This window comes from Mustelus asterias, chromosome 7 (assembly GCF_964213995.1).
Source record: "Mustelus asterias chromosome 7, sMusAst1.hap1.1, whole genome shotgun sequence".
Classification (NCBI taxonomy): Eukaryota; Metazoa; Chordata; class Chondrichthyes; order Carcharhiniformes; family Triakidae; genus Mustelus; species Mustelus asterias.
Window position 1 is genome coordinate 130,216,932 of NC_135807.1, and position 27,110 is coordinate 130,244,041.

At 45.8% G+C, this 27,110-nt stretch overlaps 1 protein-coding gene across 1 annotated transcript in view; it reads right to left on the reverse strand.

Moving 5' to 3' along the window:
* The window catches only part of ofcc1 (orofacial cleft 1 candidate 1), a 219,054-nt gene that overhangs the window by 19,642 nt on the left and 172,302 nt on the right, over positions 1-27,110 (reverse strand). Inside the window, exon 15 of the mRNA XM_078216978.1 lies at positions 186-319. Coding sequence (XP_078073104.1) covers positions 186-319 — 134 coding nt within the window. The remainder of the gene's footprint in view (positions 1-185; positions 320-27,110) is intronic.

A 27,110-nucleotide genomic window follows, 5' to 3' on the forward strand; every position in this document is an offset into this window, starting at 1 on the left:
GGAGAGGGTTTGGGTAAGATTCTCTGTCAGAGAGAGTTGGTGCAGACCCAATGGGCTGAATGGTCTCTTCTGCACTGTCAGGATTCTATGTTTCGATGATTCTTCTATGATTGTTTGACAGCTCCAGTGAAGTATGCTGGGACATTCTGCTAAATACAAACCGTTGATGCACATGTAATACTCACATACTCTTCTGACTTTCTCGAAGTTCAGATGGGACGGACAATTGCAATACGTTGTCCACATTGTTCACCTGTCTCTCTATCTGCGTGTCCACCTCAGCACCTGCAAAGGGTGTACCACTAATAGCACCAAACACCTGAGATGGATACAGAAGAGAGAGGAAGAAAATCACTTTACTTTGCATTCCCTAAAATGGTGGAAATAATGGGTCCAATTTTATCTGCACCACCCCCCCCCCCCACCCCCCACCGACCACCACTGCTCCCCGCCCCCCCCCCCCCCCAACCCCGCCACCCAACCTGGCAGAAACCAGGCTGGGAGTGATGGAGACGGGTCTGTTAAATTAATGGATTCCTCAGTTCCCATATTAACTGCTCCTTTGAGCACTCAAGTAGGTTGGGCGCAGGCTATGATAACGCTGTCCGAAACTATTGATTCTGGAAAAATAACACATAGGATCATAAGAAATATGATCTCAAAAACAGGCAACACGGTGGCACATGGGTGACACAATGGCACAGTGGTTAGTGCTGCTGCCTCACAGTGCCAGGGACCCGGGTTCAATTCCAGCCTTGGGTGACTGTCTGTGTGGAGTCTGCACATTCTCCTCGTGTCTGGGTGGGTTTCCTCTGTGTGCTCCGGTTTCCTCCCACACTCCAAAGATGGTTACGTGGATTGGCCATGCTACATTGCCCCTTAATGTCCCAAGATGTGCAGGTTAGGTGGATTGGCCATGCTAAATTGCCCCTTAGTATCCCAAGATGTACAGGTTAGGTGGATTAGTGGGGTAAGTATGTGTGGTTACGGGGATAGGGCCTGGGTAAGATGCTCTGTCAGAGAGTTGGTGAAGACCTCCTTCTGCACTGTAGGGATTTTATGATTTTGTGAATAAGAGCTGGAGAAGGCCATGTGGCCCTTAGAACCTGTCCTACCATTCGCCAGGATCATGGCTGATCGTCTAGCTCAACTCCATCTTCCAGCATCTTTCCCAAATTGCTTAATTCCCTTAGTATTCTGTTCCCCTCTATCCCAAATATACTCAACCACTGAGGGTCCACCAGCTCTCTTCTCGGGGTAGAGATTTCCAGAGACTCACAGCCCTCTGAGTGCAGACATTTCTCAGTTCTAAAAGACTGACTCCCCATCAAGAGAAGCCCAGGCCAGAAATTTATTTTTCAAGATTCTGGGAGCGAAGATGGCCTCACGAACCGGGATTTCCTCTCCCCCATCATACCAACCCTCAGGCAGAGGTCTGTCCAGCTGTTGAAAGGGCTTCTGTGGAAGTTTATTTAAACGCAGTCCCACCATTAAGGCCTCTACATCTCCCAGCTTGCTGTTGAGTCCTTCCTTCAACTTCTCGCCTTCCTTCTTTTTTATTGTTCGAATCTCGGCCAACATCTTGTGGATCTTGTTCTCGAATTCAACAGTTGAGCTTCTTTAGCTGCTAATTCCATGGATACTGCAACTTCCAAAGCTTTCTTTAAGATCAGGTTGCTTTCAGTAAACAACCGTTTTTGAATAGCCTTGCTCCTTAAACCACAGACTAACCTATCTCTGATGGTATCATTAAATACATCTCCAAATGGTGGCACAGTGGCCAGCACAGCTGCCTCACAGCCTCAGGGAGCCGGATTCGATTCCAGGCTTGGATCATTATCTGAGGCGTGTCTGCACGTTCTCCCCGTGTCTGCGTGGGTTTCCTCCGGGTGTTCCGGTTTACTCCCACAGTCCGAAGATGTGCTGGTTAGGTGCATTGGCCAGACTAAATTCTCCCTCAGTGTACCCGAACAGGCACTGGAGTGTGGTGACTATGGGGTTTCCACAGTAGCTTCATTACAGTGTTAATGTAAGCCTACTTGTCACACTAATAAATAAACTTTAAAACTTTAAATTTTCAGTATTCAGCTAGTCTTTTCAGGGTAGCTACAAACTGTGTCACTGATTCACCTTCATCTTGTTTGCCTTATGAAACCTAAACCTTTCTGCGATGATTAAAGGTTTTGGTGACCCTGCAATATTTCCACAATTTCATGATAGGTTTTTGTGCCTGGATTTTCCGAGTATACCAAACTCAGCAGGAGGCTGAATGTTTTCCCTCCCATTATGTTCAGGAATTTCAGGATTTTTATTTCAGCTGCTGTCTTATTGGCTTGAACAAAATAGTTGAAATTCTCTGTAAATGAGCTCCATAGAGTCATAGAGGCTTATAGCATGGAAACAGGCCCTTCGGACCAACTTGTCCATGCTGCCCTTTTTTTTAAACCCCGAAGCTAGTCCCAATTGCCCGCATTTGGCCCATATCTCTCTATACCCATCTTACCCATGTAACTGTCTAAATGCTTTTTAAAAAACAAAATTGCCTCTACTACTACCTCTGGCAGCTTGATCCAGACACTCACCACCCTCTGTGTGAAAAAATTGCCCCTTTGGACACTTATACAGAGCTCCAACGCTCTGCATTCTCATCAAATGGTCCCACGGCACTAAAAACTCCTGCCAGCTTTCTCCATGGAAGGACCTGCGTGAACACAATGTGCCACAGATTTTCAGCACTACCTTGCTTCTTTTCTCCTCAGAATAAGGCAAACCCAAGCTCGGCCTGTTTTCCTTTGAGTTTTCAAACACCCCCAGCTCTAAGTTTCTTGCTGCAGGGTACTTGCTACTCACGGTGCCCCCAGTACTGTTCGGATGACTTCGGACAGAGCACCTGGCAATTCCCTTTCCAAAGTTCCATCCTTCAGATTTTTCAACCAGTTCCTCCAGTGGCTGCGACTGTTGTTTGGCTCTTCCGTCGCCAGCTTTCATGGAGCGACAATTTAAATCATGTCTATTTTTACTTTCGGGTGCCTACACATGCTGTTCACCTACCTCGTCGCCAGTTTTTTTTGTGGTGGATTTAAAATTAAGAACAAACAACCAAGAAAATTACAGCACAGGAACAGGCCCTTCGGCCCTCCAAGCCTGCACCGACCATGCTGCCTGTCTGAGCTAAAACCCTCTCCCCTTCCGGGGACCATATCCCTCTATTCCCATCCTATTCATGTATTTGTCCAGATGCCCCTTAAAACTCACTATCGTATCTGCTTCCACCACCTCCCCGGCAGTGAGTTCCAGGCACCCACCACCCTCTGTGCAAAAGACTTGCCTTGTACATCTCCTTTAAACCTTGCCCCTCGCACTTTAAACCTTAAACTCTTCCACCCTGGGGAAAAAGCTTCTGACTATCCACTCTGTCCATGCCCCTCATAATCTTGTAGACTTCTATCAGGTCGTCCCTCAACCTCCGTCGTTCCAGTGAGAACAAACCAAGTTTCTCCAACCTCTCCTCATAGCTAATGCCCTCCAAACCAGGCAACATCTTGGTAAATCTTTTCTGTACCCTCTCCAAAGCCTCCACATCCTTCTGGTAGTGTGGCAACCAGAATTGAAAACTATATTCCAAGAGCGGCCTAACTAAGGTTCTACAAAGCTGCAACATGACTTACCAATTTTTAAACTCAATTAAGTCTGCAGGCTTCAGAGATCAAAGTAAATGAAGAGTTTCACTCAGGAGATGATAACACTACAGGCTGTTACGTTACGCTGCCCATTTGTCCATGCAAATGTCCAATGATGTCCTGTGAATGGTCTCTTAAAGTGTCCCTGTTCCACTGCAAGGCTGCTTGTGGGGAAATACTAGAAATGCCATGACAACAGCCACTGCCTCCCTTATTAATATGGGGGGCTGATATGTCTTGTCCAAGCGAGTAGACTGTACGGCACAGTACTGGGAACAGGTTCTAAGCATCGCCTTAGTTGCAGGCACATTATTAAATTTGCCGCATAAATAGATTGACTTTGCTGTGCCGAAGGCTGTTAACTTAGTGTAATATTTATGTTATGTAAGTATGAATAAAGTTCACAGAGAAAAAGAAAAATGCTAAAATACTTCTTAGGTATCACCTCTGATTATAATGTGTGGAAAATGGAAATGTCACGCACTTGAGTAAAATTGGCACTCTTTTGATGTTGGAATTTAGATTGCATTACTGCTGGGGCGCTTTACAGGGCCACTAACAACGCCACTGGAATAAGGAAGCGCTTTCTTCAGTAATATGCAGAGAAGTAATAGAGTCTATTAACACCAGCACAAATGTTCAATTTACCTTCCAAATATTGTGGCCGCATCGGGATTGCTGGAGGACGACACACCACAGATGGAGACCATTCAGTCCATCCTCCCTGTGCCAGCTCTTCGAAGGAGCTGAGCCTATTAGTCCCACTCCCTGCGTTTTCCGGCTTCACTCCCAGGTGTTTATCCAAATCCCCTTTTAAAAACCGAATCCAGTATCTCCCTTCGTCCTTTCAGACAGTGCATTCCAGATCGCAAGAACTTGCTGCGCTAAGAAAATTCTCAAGTCACATCTGGTTCCCTTGCCGAATGGCTTAAGTCCGTGTCTTCTGTTTACAACCCTTAAGCCGCCACTGGAAGTATTCTTCACTTTTTTTACTCACAGTCAAAGCCCTTCAAGATTTTGAGCACCTGTGTCAAATCTTCCCTTAACCTTCTGCGCCCTGGGGAGAACAACACCAGTTTGTCTAGCCTTTCAGAGTAACTGGAGTCTTTCATCCCTCACAGAACTTGTAGTTCCACCAACAACAGTTCATGACGTTTTGTGGATTGTACAGAAACACATACAGAACAGTCCACAGAACAGAATGAAGAAAATCCAACGCCAGTCAAAATTGACAGTTGACTATCCTTTGCTCGGATATTATCTCCTTTGCCTGGGATGGTCTAGAACAAAGGGTCACAGTCTCAGGATACGGTGTAGCCCATTTAGGACCGAGAGGAGGAGGAATGTCTTCCCTCAGAGGGTGGTGGACATGTGGAATTCTCTGCCACAGAAGGCTGTGGAGGTCAAGTCGCTGCATGTATTTAAGAAGGAAATGGATAGATTTCTAGGCCGGAATTTTACCCGGAATGGGGGCAGCTCGCAGAACGGAATTCTCCGTTGGCCTCGGGCGGGATTTTACGAGCTTCGCCTGAGCGAGGTGGTAAAATTCCAGCCCGAGACTGTAAATATATCGAAGGGTATGGAGAGTGAGTGCTGGAATATAGGGGCGAATTATCCCATCCCGTCCACCACAAGAATCGTAGCGGGCGAGGGTCGGACCATGCAAAGATCCGTTGACCTCAGGCGGGATTTTCTGGTTTTGGGGCGAGCGCGATTGGAAAATCCCGCCCATTGTGTTGGAATAGAGGATCAGCCATGATCATCTTGAATACCGGAGGACATTCAAAGGCCCACATGGCCTATTCTTGCTCCTATTTTCCATTCTTCTCTGTCCCATTGGGGGATTGAAGGAACATTGTCTAACAAAGAGAGTTTTTTTCTGTGCCACCCAAGTACGCCAAGTGACGTCAGTGCTCAGGTTCCACTATGATGGCTGTCACGCCATCACGGCTGTGAAGGGGAATCAGGGGGTGAAAGAGCAAGATCAGCTATAGATAGTGAGTGGTAAATCCAAAACTGAAATAAATTTAAAAATGGAAAACTCTGCAAAGAGGTCAAGGAGTTTTTGAAATTTTGTCAAAGACATCTGGCAAAATCATTAATACAAGAGCAGTCAGACCAGGGCAGGTTAGAGGAGAATTCAGCCAAGTCTGTGTGATAACCCTTTAGAACTGAGATGAGGAGGAATTTCTTCAGCCAGAGGCTGGTGAATCTTGGAATTCATTGCCACAGAAGGCTGTGAAGGCCAGGTCATTGAGTGTATTTAAGATGGAGAAAGATAGGTTCTTGAATGGTAAGGGGATCAAAGGTTACAGGAAAAAGGCAGGAAAATGGGGTTGAGAAACTTATCAGCCATGATTGAATGGCGGAGCAGACTTGTAGAATCCCTACAGTACAGAAAGAGGCCATTCGGACCATCGAGCCTGCACCGACAACAATCCCTCCCAGGCCCTATTCCCATAACCCCACATATTTATCCTGCTAATCCCCCCCGAATCTAGGGTCAATTTATCACGGCCAATCAACCTAACCTGCACATCTTTGGACTGTGGGAGGAAACCGGAGCACCTGGAGGAAACCCACACAGACACGGGGAGAATGTGCAAACTCCACACAGGCAGTGACCCAGGCCGGGAATCGAACCCGGATCCCTGGCGCAGTGAGACAGCAGTGCTAACCACTGTGCCACCGTGCCGCCCTCAATGGGCCAAATGGTCTAATTCTGCTCCTACATCTTATGGCCTTATGGACTTGCAGTACTTAGCTTCACATAGATAAAATACTGAAATAACCCCCTTTGCGATATAAATTCCATTATTTGAGAGCTGAGGAGACCAACAATTTCAAACTGCCCAACAAGAAACAGATGGAAATCTGAGATAGCCAGGAGATTATGGGGAAGTCCTGTGGTGCAATGAGCAGTGTCTCTGCCTCAGCTCTGGCTTCATGTCCCATTACAGGATTCAATGGCCAAGGAAGGTGCATTCACCACACAGTAAAAATGCTTAATAATCAACCTCCAAATCCTCCCAACACATGCCAATGGTTGGCAGTTAGAGTGGGAGGGATACCTGGCCCAACCAGGAATATTAGACGTGCCACCATCACCTATCCATAGCTCCAGACTACAGTCTCCAGGTAAAAGTGCGGATACACTGACTGAACTGTAACACACCACCACCAAGTTCTGATAAAATAATAGGACATTACATCAATTAATATTCAATACCAGCATAAACAGTGGGTTTCCATGATAAAAGTCGGGCGGCATGGTGGCACAGTGGTTAGCACTGCTGCCTCACAGCGCCAGGGACCAAGGTTCAATTCCAGCCTCGGGTCACTGTCTGTGTGGATTTTGCACATTCTCCCCGTGTTTGCGTGGGTTTCCTCCGGGTGCTCTGGTTTCCTCTCACAATCCAAAGATGTGCTGGTTAGGTTGATTGTCCATGTTAAATTGTCCGTCAGTGTCAGGGGGATTACCAGGGTAAATACGTGGGCTTACGGGGATGGGGCCTGTAATAAGTCTTCGGAGGCAGAAGTCCCTTCGCCAAAATCCCTTTATGTACAATTCCAACAGCAGTACACAGAGTGCTATCAGTCAACAGTCTACCTTCGGGAGTGCCAGAGGAACTGACACTCCTGGTTCAATACAAGGAAAAAACTCCCTGACTGGCCCATCAATTGACTCAATTAAGGATATTATTAAACTAGAAAGAGTGCAGAAAAGATTTACCAGGATGCTATCGGGACTTGATAGTTTGAGTTATAAGGAGAGGCTGGATAGACTGGGACTTTTTTTCTCTGGAGCGTAGGAGGCTGAGGGGTGATCTTATAGAGGTCGATAAAATAATGATAGGCATAGATCAGCTAGATAGTCAACATCTTTTCCCAAAGGTAGGGGAGTCTAAAACGAGAGGGCATAGGTTTAAGGTGAGAGGGGAGAGATACAAAAGTGTCCAGAGGGGCAATTTTTTCACACAGAGGGTAGTGAGTGTCTGGAACAAGCTGCCAGAGGCAGTAGTAGAAGCGGGTACAATTTTGTCTTTTAAAAAGCATTTAGACAGTTACATGGGTAAGATGGGTACAGAGGGATATGGGTCAAATGCGGGCAACTGCGATTAGCTTAGGGATTTAAAAATGGGGCAGCATGGACAAGTTGGGCCGAAGGGCCTATTTCCATGCTGTAAACCTCTATGAATCCATGACTCCTTAATCAGGGAGTTCATATTCCAATAGGCTAACCTCAATGGCCTGATTGAAGTCATCACACGGCCTGGGTAGGATTATGGTCGGTGCAGGCTTAATGGGCCGAATAGCCTCCTTCTGCACAGCAGGGATTCTTTGAAAACAAAGTGTACCCGAATCTGGTATTACTATCATTCATTGTTAGATACACATAATTTAAAACATTATGGATCTGTGTGAGCCAATGTTATCAGCTACGCTATTTGACTATTGACTATCCTAACAGAAACACACTGAAAATACAGATTTAACATTTAACACATTTTAACGATGCAGCTTTCCAGCGTTACCATAAATAAATCATTGATTAGTGAATGTCACTTTCAATAATCCCCACTTCACAAAAAAAAAACATTTAGTTCAGTGAGGTGAGTAAGTGAGCCAAAACGTGTGCTGCATATTGATCTGGAGTGTTTGTGTGTTTTTTTTCTTACTCTAATGACACGCCACAGTTTATTACAAAATGATATACTGGAAGATTAGCATGTCATAGAAAGTGGGGGAACATAGGTTTTGCTTCATGTAGCAATTCTACTCCCACCCCACAATAGAGTGTTTTAAAGTGCTTTATGCAGACATTGCCATCTCGTGCTACTATGAAGTGAATGTTATGAAGTGGCACGGTAGCACAGTGGTCAGCACTGCTGCTTCACAGCGCCAGGGACCCAGGTTCAATTCCGACCTCAGGTCACTGTCTGTGTGGAGTTTGCACATTCTCCCCGTGTCTGCGTGGGTTTCCTCCGGGTGCTCCGGTTTCCTCCCACCGGTCCAAAGGTATGCGGGATAGGTTGATTGGTCATGATAAATTGACCCATAGTGTCAGGGGGGTTGGCAGGGTAAATACGTGAGGTTAAGAGGATAGGGCCTGGGTGGGATTGTGGTTGGTGCAGACTTGATGGGCCGAGTGGCCTCCTTCTGCAGTGTAGGGATTCTATGATAAGTGGACAAAGTGGTGTAGGGTTACCGCGTGGTTGTGCTGGTTTCTTCACCCAAAATCTGCGTATCCTGCATCAAACATTATGGATTTTTAAGCGCCAATTATGTGCAGAGTAAATCCATTTATCCCAATATTTTCAGAGAGTCATAGAATGCCACCGTGCAAGAAAGGCTATTCGGCCCATTGAGTGAGCACTAACTCTTGGACTGAGTGTTTACCCACTCCTCCTCCCTCAGCCTGTCCTATAATCCCACACATTTACCATGGTTCATCCATCAACCCTCCACATCTTGAGACACTAAGAGGCAATTTTAGCATGGCCAATCCACCTAACCAGCACGTCTTTCGGATTATGGGAGGAAACCCTGCAGACATGGGGAGAACATGCAAACACCACACAGTCACCCAAGGCCGGAATCGAACCTGGGTTCCTGGAACTGTGGGGCAGCAGTGCTAACCACTGTGCCACCGTGCCACCCTATACGCGCATGGGCCGGAATTTTACCGCCACACCCCGCCCCGGAATCGGGGTGGGCACGGCTCGCAGAATGGAATTCTCCGTTGGCCTCGGGTGGGATTTTACCAGCCTCGCCTGAGCGAGGTCATAAAATCTCGGCCATGGAGTTGAGTGCAAATTAGAGAGAGATCAAAATCACTTCTCCAAATGAACGGAGTTTTGGAAACAGGTTTGCGAAAGTTCCCAAAGTGAAGACACTGTCACAGTATTTGTAACGAAGAAGTGTTTTAAGATTTCCATGTTTAGATAGCATTGCAAATGTAGATGAAATATCAGGATACTCAATTAATTCTTCCAATTAACTATCATTTAAAAATTCAAGCCTGCTTATTTAATAAATTAAATAAATTAAATAGTATTGATGAAACGACGGAGTTCACCTTAACACCCACCCCAGTGAAATGAACAGCAACCAGTAAGTAATTTAGTAATTCTGAATGATCAATTATATTTAATAAAACATGCTCACAACTTCTCCAAAATACAGTGTGGTATGGATTTTCCCAACAGCATCATTTCCTAATGACCTTACAGTTAATGAAATATATATTGAGGTTTCCTTCCCATGTCATCGGTGTGTGTAATTAAAGGGTAAATAATAAAGGCACAAATAATTTATACATTTTCTGCCAATTGTTGTAGCTTCAAGCCATTCTGTATCTTACTTAAAAAGGTTATTTGTATTCAAATATGAATATGTTCAATACTCTGAAGCAGATTTAGATTCACAAATTTCGACCGGTCAGGGTTGGTGATTGGAATCGGCCTGCCTACCCCATTTGGACATCTTAAGGTCATAGGAAGATTGGTCACGATAACATTCCAACATGCCCTGCCATGGAATGATAAGGCACAGGCACTACATGCTGACAAAGAGACAAAAATATGCAAATTAGTTGGATTGACCATGCTAATTTGCCCCTTTTGTCCTTTGTATTTTGTCCTTATCAATGGGCTCGTTTAGATGGGTACCTTTTATCCATGGTTGGGATTCTTTTCTTTTATTCGTTCGTGGGACATGGGCGTCGCTAGCTGGCCATTTATTGCCCATTCCTCGTTGCCCTCGGAGGACAGTTGAGAATCATAGAATCCCTACAGTACAGAAGGAAGCCATTCAGCCCATCAAGTCTGTACTGACCACATCCCACCAGGCCCTATTCCTGTAACCCGACACATTTCCCCTGCTAATTCCCCTTACACTAGGGTTAATTTAGCATGGCCAATTAACCTAACCCGCACATCTTTGGACTGTGGGAGGAAACCGGAGCACCCGGGGGAAACCCACGTAGACACGGGGAGAAAGTGCAAACTCCACACAGACAGTGACCCAAGGCCGGATTTGTACCTGGGTCTCTTGCGTATGAAGACATCAGTGCTAACCACTGTGTCACCTGAGTCAATCACATTGCTGTGGCTCTGGAGTCACATGTAGGCCAGACCAGGTAAGGACAGCAGATTTCCTTCCCTAAAGGGCATTAGTGAACAAGTTTTTTTTCAACAATCAACAATGGTTTCATGGCTTTTAATTTCAGATATTTTTTACTGAATTCAAATTCCATCATCTGCCGTGACGGGATTCGAACCTGGATCCCCAGAGCATTAGCTGATTTTCTGGATTAATAGTCTAGCGACAATACCACTAGGCCATCGCCTCCCCAGTTGGGTTTTTCGGGTGCTCACCCATAAATTACAATATTTACGTCCACTGAATTCATTTTCACAAACTGTTGTCGTGAAGTTTGAACTCATTGGGCCCAATTTTACCAGCAAGTTGCGTCCGTTTTTGGGCACGAAAGCTTGGTAAAGTCAGGCGTGAGGCGAGTAGCGTGATTTGCGACTGCCTCCGTGCCCGTTCCCCCTTTGCCAAGCGCCCAAAATGGCCACAATCGGCACCGCGCCTGAAACGGTCGTGACGTCAATTTAAATGTATTTGCATGCATTTAAATTGAATTAATGGGCTGGACACCCAAACTTGCCTGCATTTCCTTTACCATTGTTCGCCCATCCAGATTCAGCGCAAAATAGACATGATCCGCAAAAGTCTGTTTCAGGCGCTCCAGCTTCTGAGGAGGTAAGTTCAGAGCTTCCAACGGCTCTCTGACTCAGATCGGTGGTTGCAGGGGGGGGGAGGAGGACCAGATCGTTCTCTGGTGGGGGGAGGGGGAGGAGGAGGGAGGAGGGCCAGTTCGTTCTCTGGTGGGGGGGGGTGCGAGGGGTGGTGCAGGGGGGGGAGGAGGGCTAGATCATTCTCTGGTGGGGGGGTGAGAAAGAGGGAGGAGGGTCAGTTTGTTCTCTTTGGGTGTGGGGGGGCGGGAGCGGGGGTGTGGAGGGGAGGAGGGCCAGATCATTCTCTGGTGGGGTGGGGGGGGGGGAGGAGGAAGAGGGAGGAGGGCCAGTTTGTTCCCTGTTGGGCGGGGGGGCGGGGGGGAGGAAGAGGGAGGAGGGCCAGATCATTCTCTGGCGGGGGGGAAGGGAGGTCCGCTGCCACTCTGCGTGCGATCGATTGGGGGGAAGTGGGGCAGAGGGTCGCGTTCGGTTTTGGTAGCAGGGGGGACGGTGGATAAGAGGAACAGTTATGTTGTGGGGGGCCATCGCTCCTGGGCGGCTTTATGCGGATTCAGGGTAGACCATTTAGGACGGAGATGAGGAGACATTTCTTCACCCAAAGAGTGGCGAGCCTGTGGAATTCATTACCACAGGAAGTAGTTGATGCCAAAACATTAAATGTATTCAAGAGGCAGCTAGATATGGCACTTGGGGCAAATGGGATCAAAGGTTATGGGGAGAAAGCAGGATTAGGCTATTGAGTTGGACGATCAGCCATGATCGTGATGAACGGCGGAGCAGGCTCGAAGGGCCGAATGGCCTCCTCCTGTTTCTATCCTTCTACACCACGGCTGCTCACTGAAGCAGCCATCGGTGATTTACGGAACAAACTGTCTATCCTGCCGTAAAGATTCTTTCTCAGCATTAACATCTCTCGCCTCACTGAGAATCCTAAGAAGCAGACGCGTGCTTTACGGAAACACAGAAGGGTGTGAAGCCAGGAAACAAGATGCATTTTACACGTCAGCATCGCGGCCATGAAGTGATAGCTGGGTGAGTGCTGGGGTTACCAAAAACAGGAGTCCTGCTCCGACTCAACCCCACCAGTCCTGTGGGGATCACGTCTAGGTGTCCAGATCACCAACAACCTGTCCTGGTCCCTCCAAGCCGATGTTATAGTTAAGAAAGCCCACCAACGCCTCTACTTTCTCAGGAGGCTAAGGAAATTTGTATGTCTGCTACGACTCTCACCAACATTTACAGATGCACCATAGAATGCATTCTTTCTGGTTGTATCACAGCTTGGTATGGCTCCTGCTCTCCCCAAGACCACAAGAAACTACAAAGGGTCGTGAATGTAGCCCAATCCATCACGCAAACCAGCCTCCCATCCATTGACTCTGTCTACATTTCCCACTGCCTTGGCAAAGCAGCCAGCATAATCAAGGACCCCACGCACCCCGGACATTCTCCCTTCCACCTTCTTCGTCGAGAAAAAGATACAAATGTCTGAGGTCATGAACTGACCGACTCAAGAACAGCTTCTTCCCTGCTGCCATCAGACTTTTGAATGGACCTACCTTATATTTTAATTTCTTTACACCCTCGCTATGACATTGACACCTGCACCCTCTCCTTTCCTTCTCCCCTATGTATTCTATGAATGGTATGCTTTGTCTCTATCGCGCACAAGAAACAATACTTTCCATTGTATACTAATATATGGGATAATAATAAATCAAATCAAATTAAATCAAATCAAATCATTCAGCTTTTTAACTTAGTTTTTAAATGAAGGTGTTTAAAATGAACAAGACTCCGCACAAATCCTTTGAGGGATGGTAAGGAAGAGAAAATAACGACAAGAAAATCCTGCAACTCCCTCCCTAACAGCACTGTGGGTGTACCTACACCTCAGGGATTGCAGCGCTTCAAGAAGGCAGCTCACCACCACCTTCTCAAGGGCAACTAAGGATGGGCAATAAATGCTGACCTTGGCAGCGACACCCACATAAAAAGAATGAATAATAAAAGGGAATCTTTTGTTGCAAAGGCCAAAATTAAATCAAATTCCTGGAATTAACTGTGCTTATACAAGTTCACTGTGACGTGTGGAAGGTGCCATCTGTTCAAAGATGCTGATGTGGAGTTTCATTGTTTTATTTTGGAATATAGACTAGTGTAGGCCAGGAAAGGGTAACATTTCTTCAACCACTGGGAAAATGCCCAATGCTGTTATTAAGCTATTCCACCTCAGATTCAGTTGATGAATAGCACGCACAGGCAGGTAATGATGTTTATCAATCAGGCAAGCTGGCTTATGGAGCAGGACTTACACTCGGAAATATGTCAGTACAAACAGGTGTTGTTTTCCACAATGTACAATGGGATGCAGTGGATAATTAGAACAATTTTCAATACCAAAAAATGAAATTTGTTTTCTTTTCCTCTATGCATGTGGTCTAAATCACTGGTTTTGCCCCAACTAGGGTACCAGAGAGCCATGGAATCCATCCAGTGCAGAAGGAGGCCATTCAGCCCATCGAGTCTGCACCGACTCTCTGAAAGAACATGTGACCCAGGCCCATCCCACCACCCTATCCACATAACCCCATGCATTTAACATGACAAATCCACCTAACCGGCACATTTCGGAGTGTGGGAGGAAACCGGAGCACCCAGAGGAAACCCACACAGACACGGGGAGAGTGCAAACTCCGCACAGTCACCCAAGGCCGGGATCGAACCCGGGTCCATGGAGCTGTGAGGCAGCAGTGCTAACCACTGAGCCACCGTGTTGTAATATCATAGCAATGAGTGATATCGGTAAGCAAGCTGATGAACTTTGCAAATATGGGGTGGGATTTTCCGGCTGCACTCGCCTCCAAGACTGGAAAATTCCACCCGAGGTCAACAGATGTTTGCATGGTTCGCATCCCGCCCACTACGATTCCCACGGAGGGCGGGACAGGAAAATTCCATCCAGCATATTCATATTCCCAACTCAGGTTTCAACTTCACTATAGTAAGTGGACGCCATGTTCTTGGTTTTACATTCACATCCATGTAGGCTTAGATCTGAATTGGCTCAAGTCAAAACAAGGGATTTGTTTCAGAGGGAGTAAATTGGAGTTTGTGGAGTAGCAACAGTGCGCAGTTTAATCGAGGTGTCACTTACTTGTCCATACTAGTTAATAGCAAGAAATTATTGGTGAATATTGGTTCACTAGATTGATTCCAGGGATGAGGGGTTTGTCATATGAAGAGAGATTGAACAGTTTAGGCCGATACTCTCTGGAATTTAGAAGAATGAGGGGAGATCAAATTGAGGTATACAAGATGATAAACGGTATGGATAAAGTAGACGTGGAGCGGATGCTTCCTCTTGTGGGGCATTCTAGGACGAGAGGTCATAGCCTTAGGATAAGGGGTAGCAAATTTAAAACAGAGTTGAGGAGAAATTACTTCTCCCAAAGGGTTGCGAATCTGTGGAATTCGCTATCCCAAAGTGCGGTGGATGCTGGGACAGTGAGTAAATTTAAGGAGGAGTTAGGCAGATTTTTAATTGGTAATGGGTTGAAAGATTATAGGGAGAAGGCAAGAAAATGGGGATGAGAAAAATATCAGCTATGATCGAATGGCGGAGCAGACTCAATGGGCCGAATGGCCTAATTCTGCTCCCGTATCGTATGAACTTATGAATAATTATTTATTTATATTATTTATTTATTAGTGTCACAAGTAGACTTGCATTAACACTGTAATGAAGTTACTGTGAAAATCCCTGAGCCGCCACACTCTGGCACCTGTTCGGGTACACTGAGGGAGAATTTAGCATGGCCAACCCACCTAACCAGCACATCTTTCGGACTGTGAGAGGAAACCGGAGCACCCGGAGGAAACCCACACAGACACAGACACACAGAGAACATACAGATTTCGCACAGGTTCCAAGCTGGGAATTGAACCCGGGTCCCTGATGTTGTGAGGCAGCAGCATTAACCACTGTGCCACCTCATTATCCTATTTTGGCTTTTATTGCAAGGGCAATGGAATATAAAAGTAGGGACATCTTGCTACAATTGTGTAGAGCATTGATGAGACCACACTTGGAGACCACACCTGTCTTCCTTCTTAAGGGGGGATATACTTGGGTTGGAAGCAGTTCAGAGAAGGTTCACTAGGCTGGGCTGAAGGAGTTGGCCAATGGAAAAAGATTGGGCCGATACTCAACCAGCACAGAAGAATAGGAGGTGACCTTACTGAAACATATAAAGGATTTGACAGGGTAGATGTTGGGAGGATGTTTCCTCTCATGGGGAAATCTAGGTGTTTACCACTTTAGGAAGAAGATAGGAGGAATTTCTTCTCTCAGCTGAATGTGACTCATTGGAATTCTCTTCCTCAGAGAGCAGTGGCAGCTATGTCATTGAATATTCAAGGCTGAGCTAGACAGGTTTTTGATCCACAGGGTCAATGGTTTTGGGGAAATGGGCCAGAAAGTGGCATTAAGGCTACAGCCAAGTAAGCCACAATCCTATTGAATGGCAGGATAGAATCAATGGGCTGAATGGCTTACCCTTACTCCAATTCATTATCATAGAATCCCTACTGTGCAGAAGCAGGCCATTCAGCCCATCAATCCTGCACCAACTCTCCAACAGAGCACCTTATCCAGGCCAACACCCTGACCTATCCCTGTAACCCCACACATTTACCCCACTAATCCTCCCAACCTACACATTTTTGGACATTAAAGGGCACTATTAGCATGGCCAATCTACCTAACTTGTGCATCGTTGCACTGTGTGAGGAAGCGGGGCATCCAGAGGAAACACATGCAGACACGGGGAGAAGGTGCAAACTCCAGACAGACAGCCACTCGAGGCAGGAATGGAACCTGGGTACCTGGTGCTATGAAGCAGCAGTGCTAACTACTGTGTCACCGTGCCGCCGGCATGATCTTATGTACTTGCTGAGTTCCTGGAGACTGCCTCCTTGTCTTGCCCCAAAGTGGTATCATGGCTTGGCTATGATGAGCTACCCTCAGACAACAAGGACACTGGAGAGTGAGTGAATTTTGACAGCAGTCAACATTCTGGACATATGGTGGTCAGCAAAATGAAGAAGAGAATGGAAGGCAAGTCCAGGGTTGACAAAAGATGGAGAAGGAAGGGCGAAATTCCAGAAATAGTGAAGGAGAGAGAGGAAAGATTCCAGAGATGACAAAGGGAAGAAGGGTGACATGTTCCTGGGATTTTTTAAAATTCGTTCATGGGACATGGGCGTCGCTGGTTGACCAGCATTTATTGTCCATCCCTAGTTGCCCGAGGGCAGTTGAGAGTCAACCACATTGCTGTGGCTCTGGAGTCACATGTGGGCCACATCAGGTAAGGACAGCAGATTTCTTTCCCTAAAGAGCATTAGTGAACCAGATGGGTTTTTCTGACAATGGTTTCATGGTCATCAGTAGATTCGTTATTCCAGATATTTTTAAATTAAATTCAAATTCCACCATTTGCCGTGGCAGGATTCGAACCCGGGTCCCGGAACATTAGCTGAGTTTCTAGATTAACAGTTTAGCGATAATACCAAAGATGTATGGGTTAGGTTGATGGGCCATGCTAAATTGATCTGAATGTCAGGGGATTGGCAGGGTAAATATGTGGGGTTGTGGGGATAGGGCCTGGGTGGGATTGTGGTCGGTGCAGACTTGATGGGCCGAATGGCCTCCTTCTGCGCTGTAGCGATTCTATGATTCTATGAACACCGCTATGCCATTGCCTCCCCTCGAGGGAGACGGGGGGGTTTGCGGGGAGAGTAAAGGAGAGAGGGGAAAAGTCCCAAAAATGGTAAAGGGAAAAAAAAATAATTGTGCGGTTGTAGAATCAAGTCTCTGTGATTAAATACTTGCTTTCTTCCCTTAACGTATGATAATAGTAGACAGGGCATTCAAACTCTGTTGGTTTTGGACTCCCATATAGTTTGCATCACTGATTTACCACTCTGATTTCTTTTTTCAACTAGGGAGATAAAATCTGTTGCAACGTATTATTTATCTTAAAGTTTCCTTCCTCGGTAATTACCTATTATTACTGGGGAGGGAAGTTTTAAAATAATAAACAGTGCCATACTTAATTTCATTTCTTCATTCTGAAATTCATTCTTTAATAGGCAGTAAAGCATTTGAATCCTGCTCCTCAGTACACTTGTGGTTTCAATCCCTCTCTGCCTCTCCTTAACATTTTAAAACTCTTCCTCCCACTAGCAATACATAATCTATTAGTGACAAAGACAAGTTTTAATTAATTTTCCTTGAAACCAAATTCCCCAATGATGAACCCATGCCTTATTATCTATAACTTCATTCCAGTCCTGTAACTGCCATCAGGGATTTACTTCTTAAATAAAAGGGTTTTTTTAAGTGTGTGCGAGGAGGTTTATGTTTAAAGAAATAGGCTCAAATTGCCCATTACCATCTGCCTGACATTGGTTTATTAAATGTCTGAGGCTCCCATCTAACTCAGTCAGGATAGCCACAGGAGAAGGCCATTCAGCCCCTCAAGGCTGATCCACCATTCAATCTGATTGTGTATCTGAACTCCATTTACCTACCTTGGATTGCATAACCTTTCATTCCCATTGGCTAACATAAAAAAATTCAATCAACCTGCATTGAAATTTCCAATTGATCTCTGGCCTCAGTGGCTTTTGGGCAGGGCTGGAGGTGACAGTGGACGCGGGGGAGAGAGTGAGGGGCATGGGGATGGGGCTGGGCGGTGAGGGGGGGTGCAGGTTGGAGGGTGGGGGGGGCAGCATGAGTTGCCAGTTTAAACCACCCCATTGTCATTTTCACTGGAGGCGCCCATGAAATTAGCCTTTGTGGGCAAATCTGCCAACCAGCTGGGCATGTGCCCGCCAAATACCACTCTGGCCATTAATTGGTGTGTTCTACAAGAGGACGTTAGGTGAAATTGTGTAGAAAGTCCAATCGCCAAAGAACCATTGAATCCTTACAGTGTAGAAAGAAGCCATCCGGCCCATCGAGTCTGAAAGAGCATCCCACCCAGACCAACCCCTCCATCCTATCTCTGTAACCCCGCATATTTACCAAGACTAATCCACCTAAGCTGCACATCTTTGGACATTAAGGGGCAACTTAGCATGGCCAATCCACCTAACCTGCACATCTTTGGACACTAAGGGGCAACTTAGCATGGCTAATCCACCTAACCTGACATCTTTGGACACTAAGGGGCAACTTAGCATGGCCAATCCACCTAACCTGCACATCTTTGGACACTAAGGGGCAACTTAGCATGGCCAATCCACCTAACCTGCACATCTTTGGACACTAAGGGGCAACTGAGCATGGCTAATCCACCTAACCTGACATCTTTGGACACTAAGGGGCAATTTAGCATGGCCAATCCACCCAACCTGCACATCTTTGGACTATGGGAGGAAACTGGAGCACCCGGAGGAAACCCACGCAGGAGAATGTGCAAACTCTCTCAAAATAGACCATGTTCTCCTTACTGCAAATTCACTGCACCCACATGATGAAATACTCCTTTTAAGATATTATCAAGCCCTCCAAAATTAAAAAAAGGGTCATCTTATTCCAATACGAAAGCTTTATTTAAAAAGAAACTGTGAGAATTATTCTCTGCAGTTTTTTTCGATTGATGATAATAATGCTGAATGGAGTGGAACAGGTCCCATTGACACAACGAAGGGGGTGGGCAAACAGCAGGGAGCAGCGCAAGGGTGGTGCCCAAAATGTATTCCCATCTCCAGGGGATTTTCCAAGTCAGCTGCTCAGTCCATAGAGGCTGGCAGCCAATTACTCCAAAGAAGGCCCTTCCTGGGAGTTATTTGGAGCCAGGATAAGGGTGTTACTAATATCAGGGTGCTTCAATGAGTTTGTAGGATGAACAGGTTTCTTTTTCAGAGGAAATTTTCAAAGCCTCTTTGATAATTTCATGAGCATTTCAAAAGATTTACTTTGACTCATTGGTTCACTACATAGTGGATGATGGGAGAGTGGGAATGGAGGATGCATGGGGAGGGAGGCCATTGAAAGGGCATGGGGCTAATGGAAGAGGCAGGGAAGGGACACATGGTAGGGGAAACACGGGGATATGGGGGGAAATACTACAGCCAGGATTCTCACATGTCCCGCTATCACTGCCAGCAAGAATTTGGCGTTCAGCTAAATCTAAAACTAGTTCTGAGATCTTAATGGGCTTGCAAAGGATGTGGGGACAAGAAAAAGAGTAGAAAAGAGTAAGCACAAAAAAATGGCCACTGTACCCAAATTGGCAAACTAAATGCCCCCTTTGCACCAGTTATGCCAATCATTCACCAACACCCATGTGCTGCTTATTTGGGCCGAGGGTATGTGTACACAGGAACACTAGTGAAACTGTAAACATTTGGCTGCAATTAGATAGCCACAAACACCTTGTTCCACTCATCTGCTCTTGATTCCAGGCTCCTGTCTTTGCAAACTTCCTCATTTACTTTCTGCCCTGTCGTTTCTCACCGTCACGTGCAGAACATTCAGCCTAATTTCATAACCGCTCCAGACAGTGGGGAACGCGCAAAAATGAGATAATTGCCCTGTCCCCGAAATTGTCCTCGCTTTTCACATTGGAATTCAAGAGAGAGAGGGAGAGGAGGAGATGGTACAACCATGTCTGCCGACACAAGAATTTTATTTCCTCTTTCATTCTCAAACACATCTGTTTTATGGTACTGGCTGATCAAAGTAGTGTAAGGCAGCACTGCTTTCCTCCGGAGCTACCCTCCTAAAAGGCCCTGAAAGGTTGCAAGGTCTGCCTGCTAAAAGGAAACCATCTGTGTTCTGTTCCTTGCCACCAAACGCACCGACCAATCGCTGTTTTTGTTACTTCCTCTGACACCACCTGTACTGTTTAGAGAGCAGTCCAGGCATTGCTGAAACGGGACAGTATGTATGAGAATCATTTGTGTTATTTGAGCCACATCATTAATTTGGCGCACTGTTTTGAATCCCCGCAGTTCATGTACCTTGTAGCGGGACTATGAAATGGTTACCACTGCTGCCTCACAGTGCCAGGGATCATAAGACCATAAGACATAGGAGCAGAATTAGGCCACTCGGCCCATCGAGTCTGCTCCGCCATTCAATCATGGCTGATATTTTTCTCATCCCCATTCTCCTGCCTTTTCCCCATCAACCCTGATCCCCTTATTAATCAAGAACCTATCTATCTCTGTCTTAAAGACACTCAATGCCCTGGCCTCCATAACCTTCTGTGGAAAAAAGTTCCATAGATTCACCACTCTCTGGCTGAAGAAATTCCTCCTCATCTCTGTTTTAAAGGATAGTCCCTTTAGCCTGAGGTTCTGTCCTCTGGTTCAACCCGAGTTCGATTCCCGGCTTGGGTCACTGTCTGTGTGGAGTTTGCACATTCTCCCCGTGTCTGCGTGGGTTTCCTCCCATAGTCCAAAGATGTCAGGTTGGGTGGATTGGCTATGCTAAATTGCACCTTAGTGTCAGGGGGATTAGCTAGAGTAAACGCATGGGGTTATCCCATAGAATCTTTACAGTGCAGAATGAGGCCATTTGGCCCATCGAGTCTGCACTGACCACAATCCCACCCAGGCCCTATCCCCATAACCCCATGCGTTTACCCTAGCTAGTCCCCCTAACACTATGGGGCAATTTAGCACGGCCTAACCACAGCCAATTATGGGGATAGGGCCTGGGTGGGATTGTGGTCAGTGCAGACTCGATGGGCCGAATGGCTTCCTTCTGCGTTGTAGGAATCTATGATTCTATTCTATGAAATTGCAATATAATTTCCGCTTTGACTGCAATCCATGATCCAGGTGCAAACTTCACTACAAGCTGTGCTATATTTAACATTAAATCTTTTATCTACGTTGATGCTCATACACACTTCAGCAAGAATAAAATCAACTGGGCAGCCATTTAGAAGGTTTTCTTTTGGGTAAAAAAAATATTTTTGATCTATTTAAGAGAGACAGCTTGATGCAGTTTGATTAATATAACGAAAAATGGGTTAATCGCCAAAAATACACAATTTTAATAGCATTTATTGTGCTAACTTTGAATAGCCTAAATTTCAAGAACTGGAGTAACTTAATAAAAACTACACAGAACCATCTGTTATTTTCATTGGTGAATAGCCATCAGGTATTAGTAAATTTAAAAGGTTTTACTGTTTAAAGGCACTTAAAGTGCACTTGCCGAACAGGTAACACTTGCATTTTTGATGGAATCATAGAATCCCGACTGTACAGAAGGAGACCGTTCAGCCCATTGAATCTGTATTAACCACAATCCCACCCAGGCCCTATTCCCGTAACCCCAACACTTACATTGCTAATCCCCCCTGTCACTAAGGGGCAATTTATCACGGCCAATCAACCTAACCCGTACATCTTCGGAGTGTGGGAGGAAACCAGAGCACCCAAAGGAAACCCAGGCAGAGACGGGGAGAATGTGCAAACTCCACACAGACAGTGACCTGTTTCTTCAAAAGGAACTCTTCAAAATGCAGCTAATGAAAATATAACTAAACTTACTCATAGAATCAAAGAATCATAGAAACCCTACTGTGCAGAAAGAGGCCATCCGGCCCATCGAGTCTGCACCGACCACAATCCCACCCAGGCCCTACCCCATATCCCTACACATTTACCCGCTAATCCCTCCAACCTACGCATCTCAGGACACTAAGAGGCAGTTTTAGCATGGCCAATCAATCTAACCCGCACATCGTTGGACTGTGGGAGGAAACCGGAGCACCCGGAGGAAACCCACGCAGACACAAGGAGAATGGGCAAATTCCACACAGACAGTGACCCAAGCCGGGAATCAAACCCAGGTCCCTGGAGCTGTGAAGCAGCAGTGCTAACCACTGTGCTACCATGCCGCCCAACTTATAAATCAACTTATTACTCCAACTTATAAATCAAAGAAAGGGTTTAATAAAGAAACATCATTACTCCAAACTTGGGGCCTCATCCTGGGCCACTCCAAGCTCCTCACAATGCTACATAGTTCCTTATTTGTAGTGAATCAGCTAATCAGCTGACTATTACATCACTCTGTAATTGGTTCCATGGTTTACTGGGTCAGCTGACCCTTACATCTTGTTCCCATTGGTCACATTACATCCAATTCTAAGTTGTCACCAGTTAGATCCTAACAGACCAAGGCCAGAATCGAACCCGGGTTCCTGGTGCTGTGAGGCAGCAGTGCTAACCACTGTGTCACCGTGCCGCCCATAGCACCTTTTATGCCCAATGGATATCCAAAACACTTTGCATATTGGAGAGAGTGCAGCGGAGCTTTACAAGAATGGTGCCGGGGATGAGAAACTTCAGTTGTGAAGAGAGATTGGAGAGGTTGGGACTGTTCCTCTTGGAAAGGAGAAGGCTGAGAGGAGATTTGATAGAGGTGCTCAAAATCGAGAGAGGACTGGACACAGTAGACAGGGAGAAACTGTTCCCACTCGTAAAAGGATCAAGAACGAGAGGGCACAGATTTAAAGTGATTTGCAAAATAGGCAAATGTGATGTGAGAGAAAACTTTTTCACGCAGCAAGTGGTTGGGGTCTGGAAAGCTCTGCCTGGAAGTATGGTGGAGGCAGGTTCAATCGAGACATTCAAGAGGGCAGTCGGTAATGGAAACAATGTGCAGAGTTGTGGGGAAATGGCACTAGGTCATTATGCTTGTTTGGAGAACCGATGGGCCGAATGGCTTCCCTCTGCACCGTAACAATTTTGTGATACAGCCAATTAAGTACTAATAAAGTGTAATCACAGATGTCACGTAGCAGTCAATTGTGGACAGTAAGGGCAGGATTTTCCGGCCACGCTCACCCCGAGGCTGGAAAATCCCAGCCTGAGGTCAACAGACTTTTGCATGGTCCGCTCCCGGCCTGCTACGATTCCCGTGGACGAGAAAACTCCACCCTACGTTTCCATAAACAAAAATTTGATAATCAGATCAGCTGTTCTTGTGAAATGAATTGATTATTATTGGCTAGAGCACTGGGATAACCCCACACACATTCATAGAAACCCTACAGTGCAGAAGGAGGCCATTCGGCCCATCGAGTCTGCACCGACCACAATCCCACCCAGGCCCTACCCCCACATATTTTACCCGCTAATCCACACATCCCAGGACTCTAAGGGGCGATTTTTTTTTTTAACCTGGCCAATCAACCTAACCCGCACATCTTTGGACTGTGGGAGGAAACCAGAGCACCCGGAGGAAACCCACGCAGACACGAGGAGAATGTGCAAACTCCACACAGACAGTGACCCGAGCCGGGAATCGAACTCGGGACCCTGGAGCTGTGAAGCAGCAGTGCTAACCACTGTGCTACCATGCCGCCCTATACATCTGGGGTTTTATACATAAGCCTCTGGAGGGGGACTTGAATCTACCACCTTCTGAATCATAGCAAGAGTGTTCCCCACCAAGACACAGCAAACAGAAAATAGTTGCTACAAAAAAGCTAAATTTTAAAAACTTCCTTGAAGGATTGTAAATGGGCAAAATTGATGATTAGTTTGATTTAAGAGCAGAGTCAGTTTTGTGGTCAGTTTTTTTGGAATCTTGTGTTCTCTAAACTGGCACGACAGATCACAAAAACTTGCACTCAGTGTGATTTGTGCTTGAAATTCCTTCATTGTTTGCATAGGTTTGGCCAGTTTTGTACGTGTTGTGTCCCTGCTGAAACTCTACCCCATTCTGTTTAATACAGTGGGATCAGGAAGGACGGTGCCTTTAATACACAAAGTGAAATGGATGCACTGTCTTTAATAAATCGATGGGTGGTTCAGACGGGATGGAACAGCCACCTCCTATTAGGCAGCTGAGATAAATGCACGGGACAGAGACAGTTTGAAGACATTCTTGTGTTAATGTTACCTTCCAGTTTCCACTCAGTGACTTGCCCTTCGTAAATACAAACATAGGGTGGGATTGCTGTAGGTGCAGGTTCGATGGGCAGAATGGCCTACTTTTGTACTGTAGGGGTTCTATGATTCTATGATTCCCAGCTTGGGTCACTGTCTGTACAGAGTCTGCACATTCTCCCCATGTCTGCGTGGGTTTCCTCCAGGTTCTCCGGTTTCCTTCCACAGTTCAAAAGACATGCTGGTTAGGTGCACTGGCTGTGCTAAGTTCTCCCTCAGTGTACTTGAACAGGCGTCGGAGTGTGGTGACTAGGAAATTTTCACAGTAACTTCATTGCAGTGTTAATGTAAGTCTACCTGTGACACTAATAACTAAAATTATAACAAAAACGTTTCAGATTGCTTTGTCCAGTGTATAATTACTGTTCCATCTCAATAGATGAGAATATAGGAGGCATGGTTAGTAAGTTATAGAAACCCTACAGTGCAGAAGGAGGCCATTCGGCCCATCGAGTCTGCACCGACCACAATCCCACTCAGGCCCTACTCCCACGTATTTATCCGCTAATCCCTCTAACCTACGCATTTCAGGACTCTAAGGGGCAATTTTTAACCTGGCCAATTAACCTAACCCGCACATCTTTGGTTATAAGTTTGCAGATGACACTACGATTGATGGCATAGTGGACAGTGAAGAAAGTTATCTCCAATAGCAACGGGATCTTGATCAATTGGGCCAGTGGGCTGACGAATGGCAGATGGAGTTCAATTCAGACAAATGCGAGGTGATGCATTTTGGTAGATTGAACCAGGGCAGGACTTACTCAGTTAATGGTAGGGCATTGGGGAGAGTTACAGAACAAAGAGATCTAGGGGTACATGTCCATAGCTCCTTGAAAGTGGAGTCACAGGTGGACAGAGTGGTGAAGAAGGCATTCAGCATGCTTGGTTTCATCGGTCAGAACATTGAATACAGGAGCTGGGACGTCTTGTCGAAGTTGTACAAGACATTGGTAAGGCCACACTTGGAATACTGTGTGCAATTCTGGTCACCCTATTATAGAAAGGATACCATTAAACTGGAAAGAGTGCAGAAAAGATTTACTAGGATGCTACCAGGACTTGATGGATTGAGTTATAAGGAGAGGCTGGATAGACTGGGACTTTTTTCTCTGGAGCGTAGGAGGCTGAGGGGTGATTTTATAGAGGTCTATAAAATAATGAGGGGCACAGATCAGCTAGATAGTCAATACATTTTCCCAAAGGTAGGGGAGTCTAAAACTAGAGGGCATAGGTTTAAGGTGAGAGGGGAGAGATACAAAAGTGTCCAGAGGGGCAATTGTTTCACACAGAGGGTGGTGAGTGTCTGGAACAAGCTGCCAGAGGTAGTAGTAGAGGCGGGTACAATTTTGTCTTTTTAAAAGCATTTAGATAGTTACATGGGTAAGATGGGTATAGAGGGATATGGGCCAAATGCGGGCAATTGGGATTAGCTTAGGGGTTTAAAAAAAGGGGGCGACATGGGCAAGTTGGGCCGAAGGGCCTGTTTCCATGCTGTAAACCTCTATGACTCTACGACTCTAATAGATCATTTCTTATCTACATTTCATCATCTTATTACTGATGAACAAAACCCAGTGCTTAATAAACCAAAAGAATTGAATTTTTCTGAATGTTACCTCTCTCCCACCCATTCCTCCCCCCAACCCCCACATCTTCATCTGTCACAGTTTACCCTCTGATTTCAACTTCTCTGCCATTTGGCCATTCACACCTTCTATTCTCTCTGTGGACTGCTATTAGCAGCCTTTTCCCCTGGTTTCTGTGGCTATGACTCATCTTTCATTCCCTCACTCTGCAGTGTAAATATCTCCCACTTCCCATGCCTTTTAGCTTTGACAAAAGATCATCTGGACTCGAAACATCAACTCTTTTCTCTCCTTACAGATGCTGCCAGACCTGCTGAGATTTTCCAGCATTTTCTCTTTTGGTTTCGGATTCCAGCATCCGCAGTAATTTGCTTTTAAGCGAAAGGAATATCTGAACATTGCCTTCCAACGAGCATCCATCAATTCTGATCTGAAAGCCACTTTCATTCTTTCTTTTGCTGACTTCATTTTATACATTCTTTTTAAAAAATATTACACCGAACAGCAACAAGATCATTTTCTAGTGTTCCATCGAGTGAACTGTCAGTGCATTTTGTTTAGACAGATCTTTATAAATAAAACAAGCGCATATTTTTTCCTGAAATTGTGTTAAATATGTAAAAAAAAACCCAGCCCCTCCGCATGATTGTGGAAATGCCGGATGTCACTCAGTTGTAATAAAACCAAAATGTCAAGATTGCTTCGGAGAATGGATTGAATCTATTGTTTTATTCCCTGAAGTGTCACTCAGCATATTGTATCGTATTTTGTATCCAGGGTAGGCGCGCATGCATCTTCAGATTTCATGGGCAGTTTTCGTTTAAAGAGTTTGAGTCTGGCTGCCAAGCTTATCCAGGGCACAAATCCGTAAATAATTAGCATTGATCAATTGCGAGATAACCTGCCTCATTATGGGGAACGTCATTCAAAAGTTGCATGTGCCGATCCACAGACACGAAACAAGTTGAGGTAAAACTAGTCTTTACTGGGCTGAAATTTCCATGTCTGTTTGGCGGCGTCATAACATGCCCAGGAGGAAGATTTCTCCCGAAATGCATAAGAACTGTGTATCCCATGAAAAAGGATAG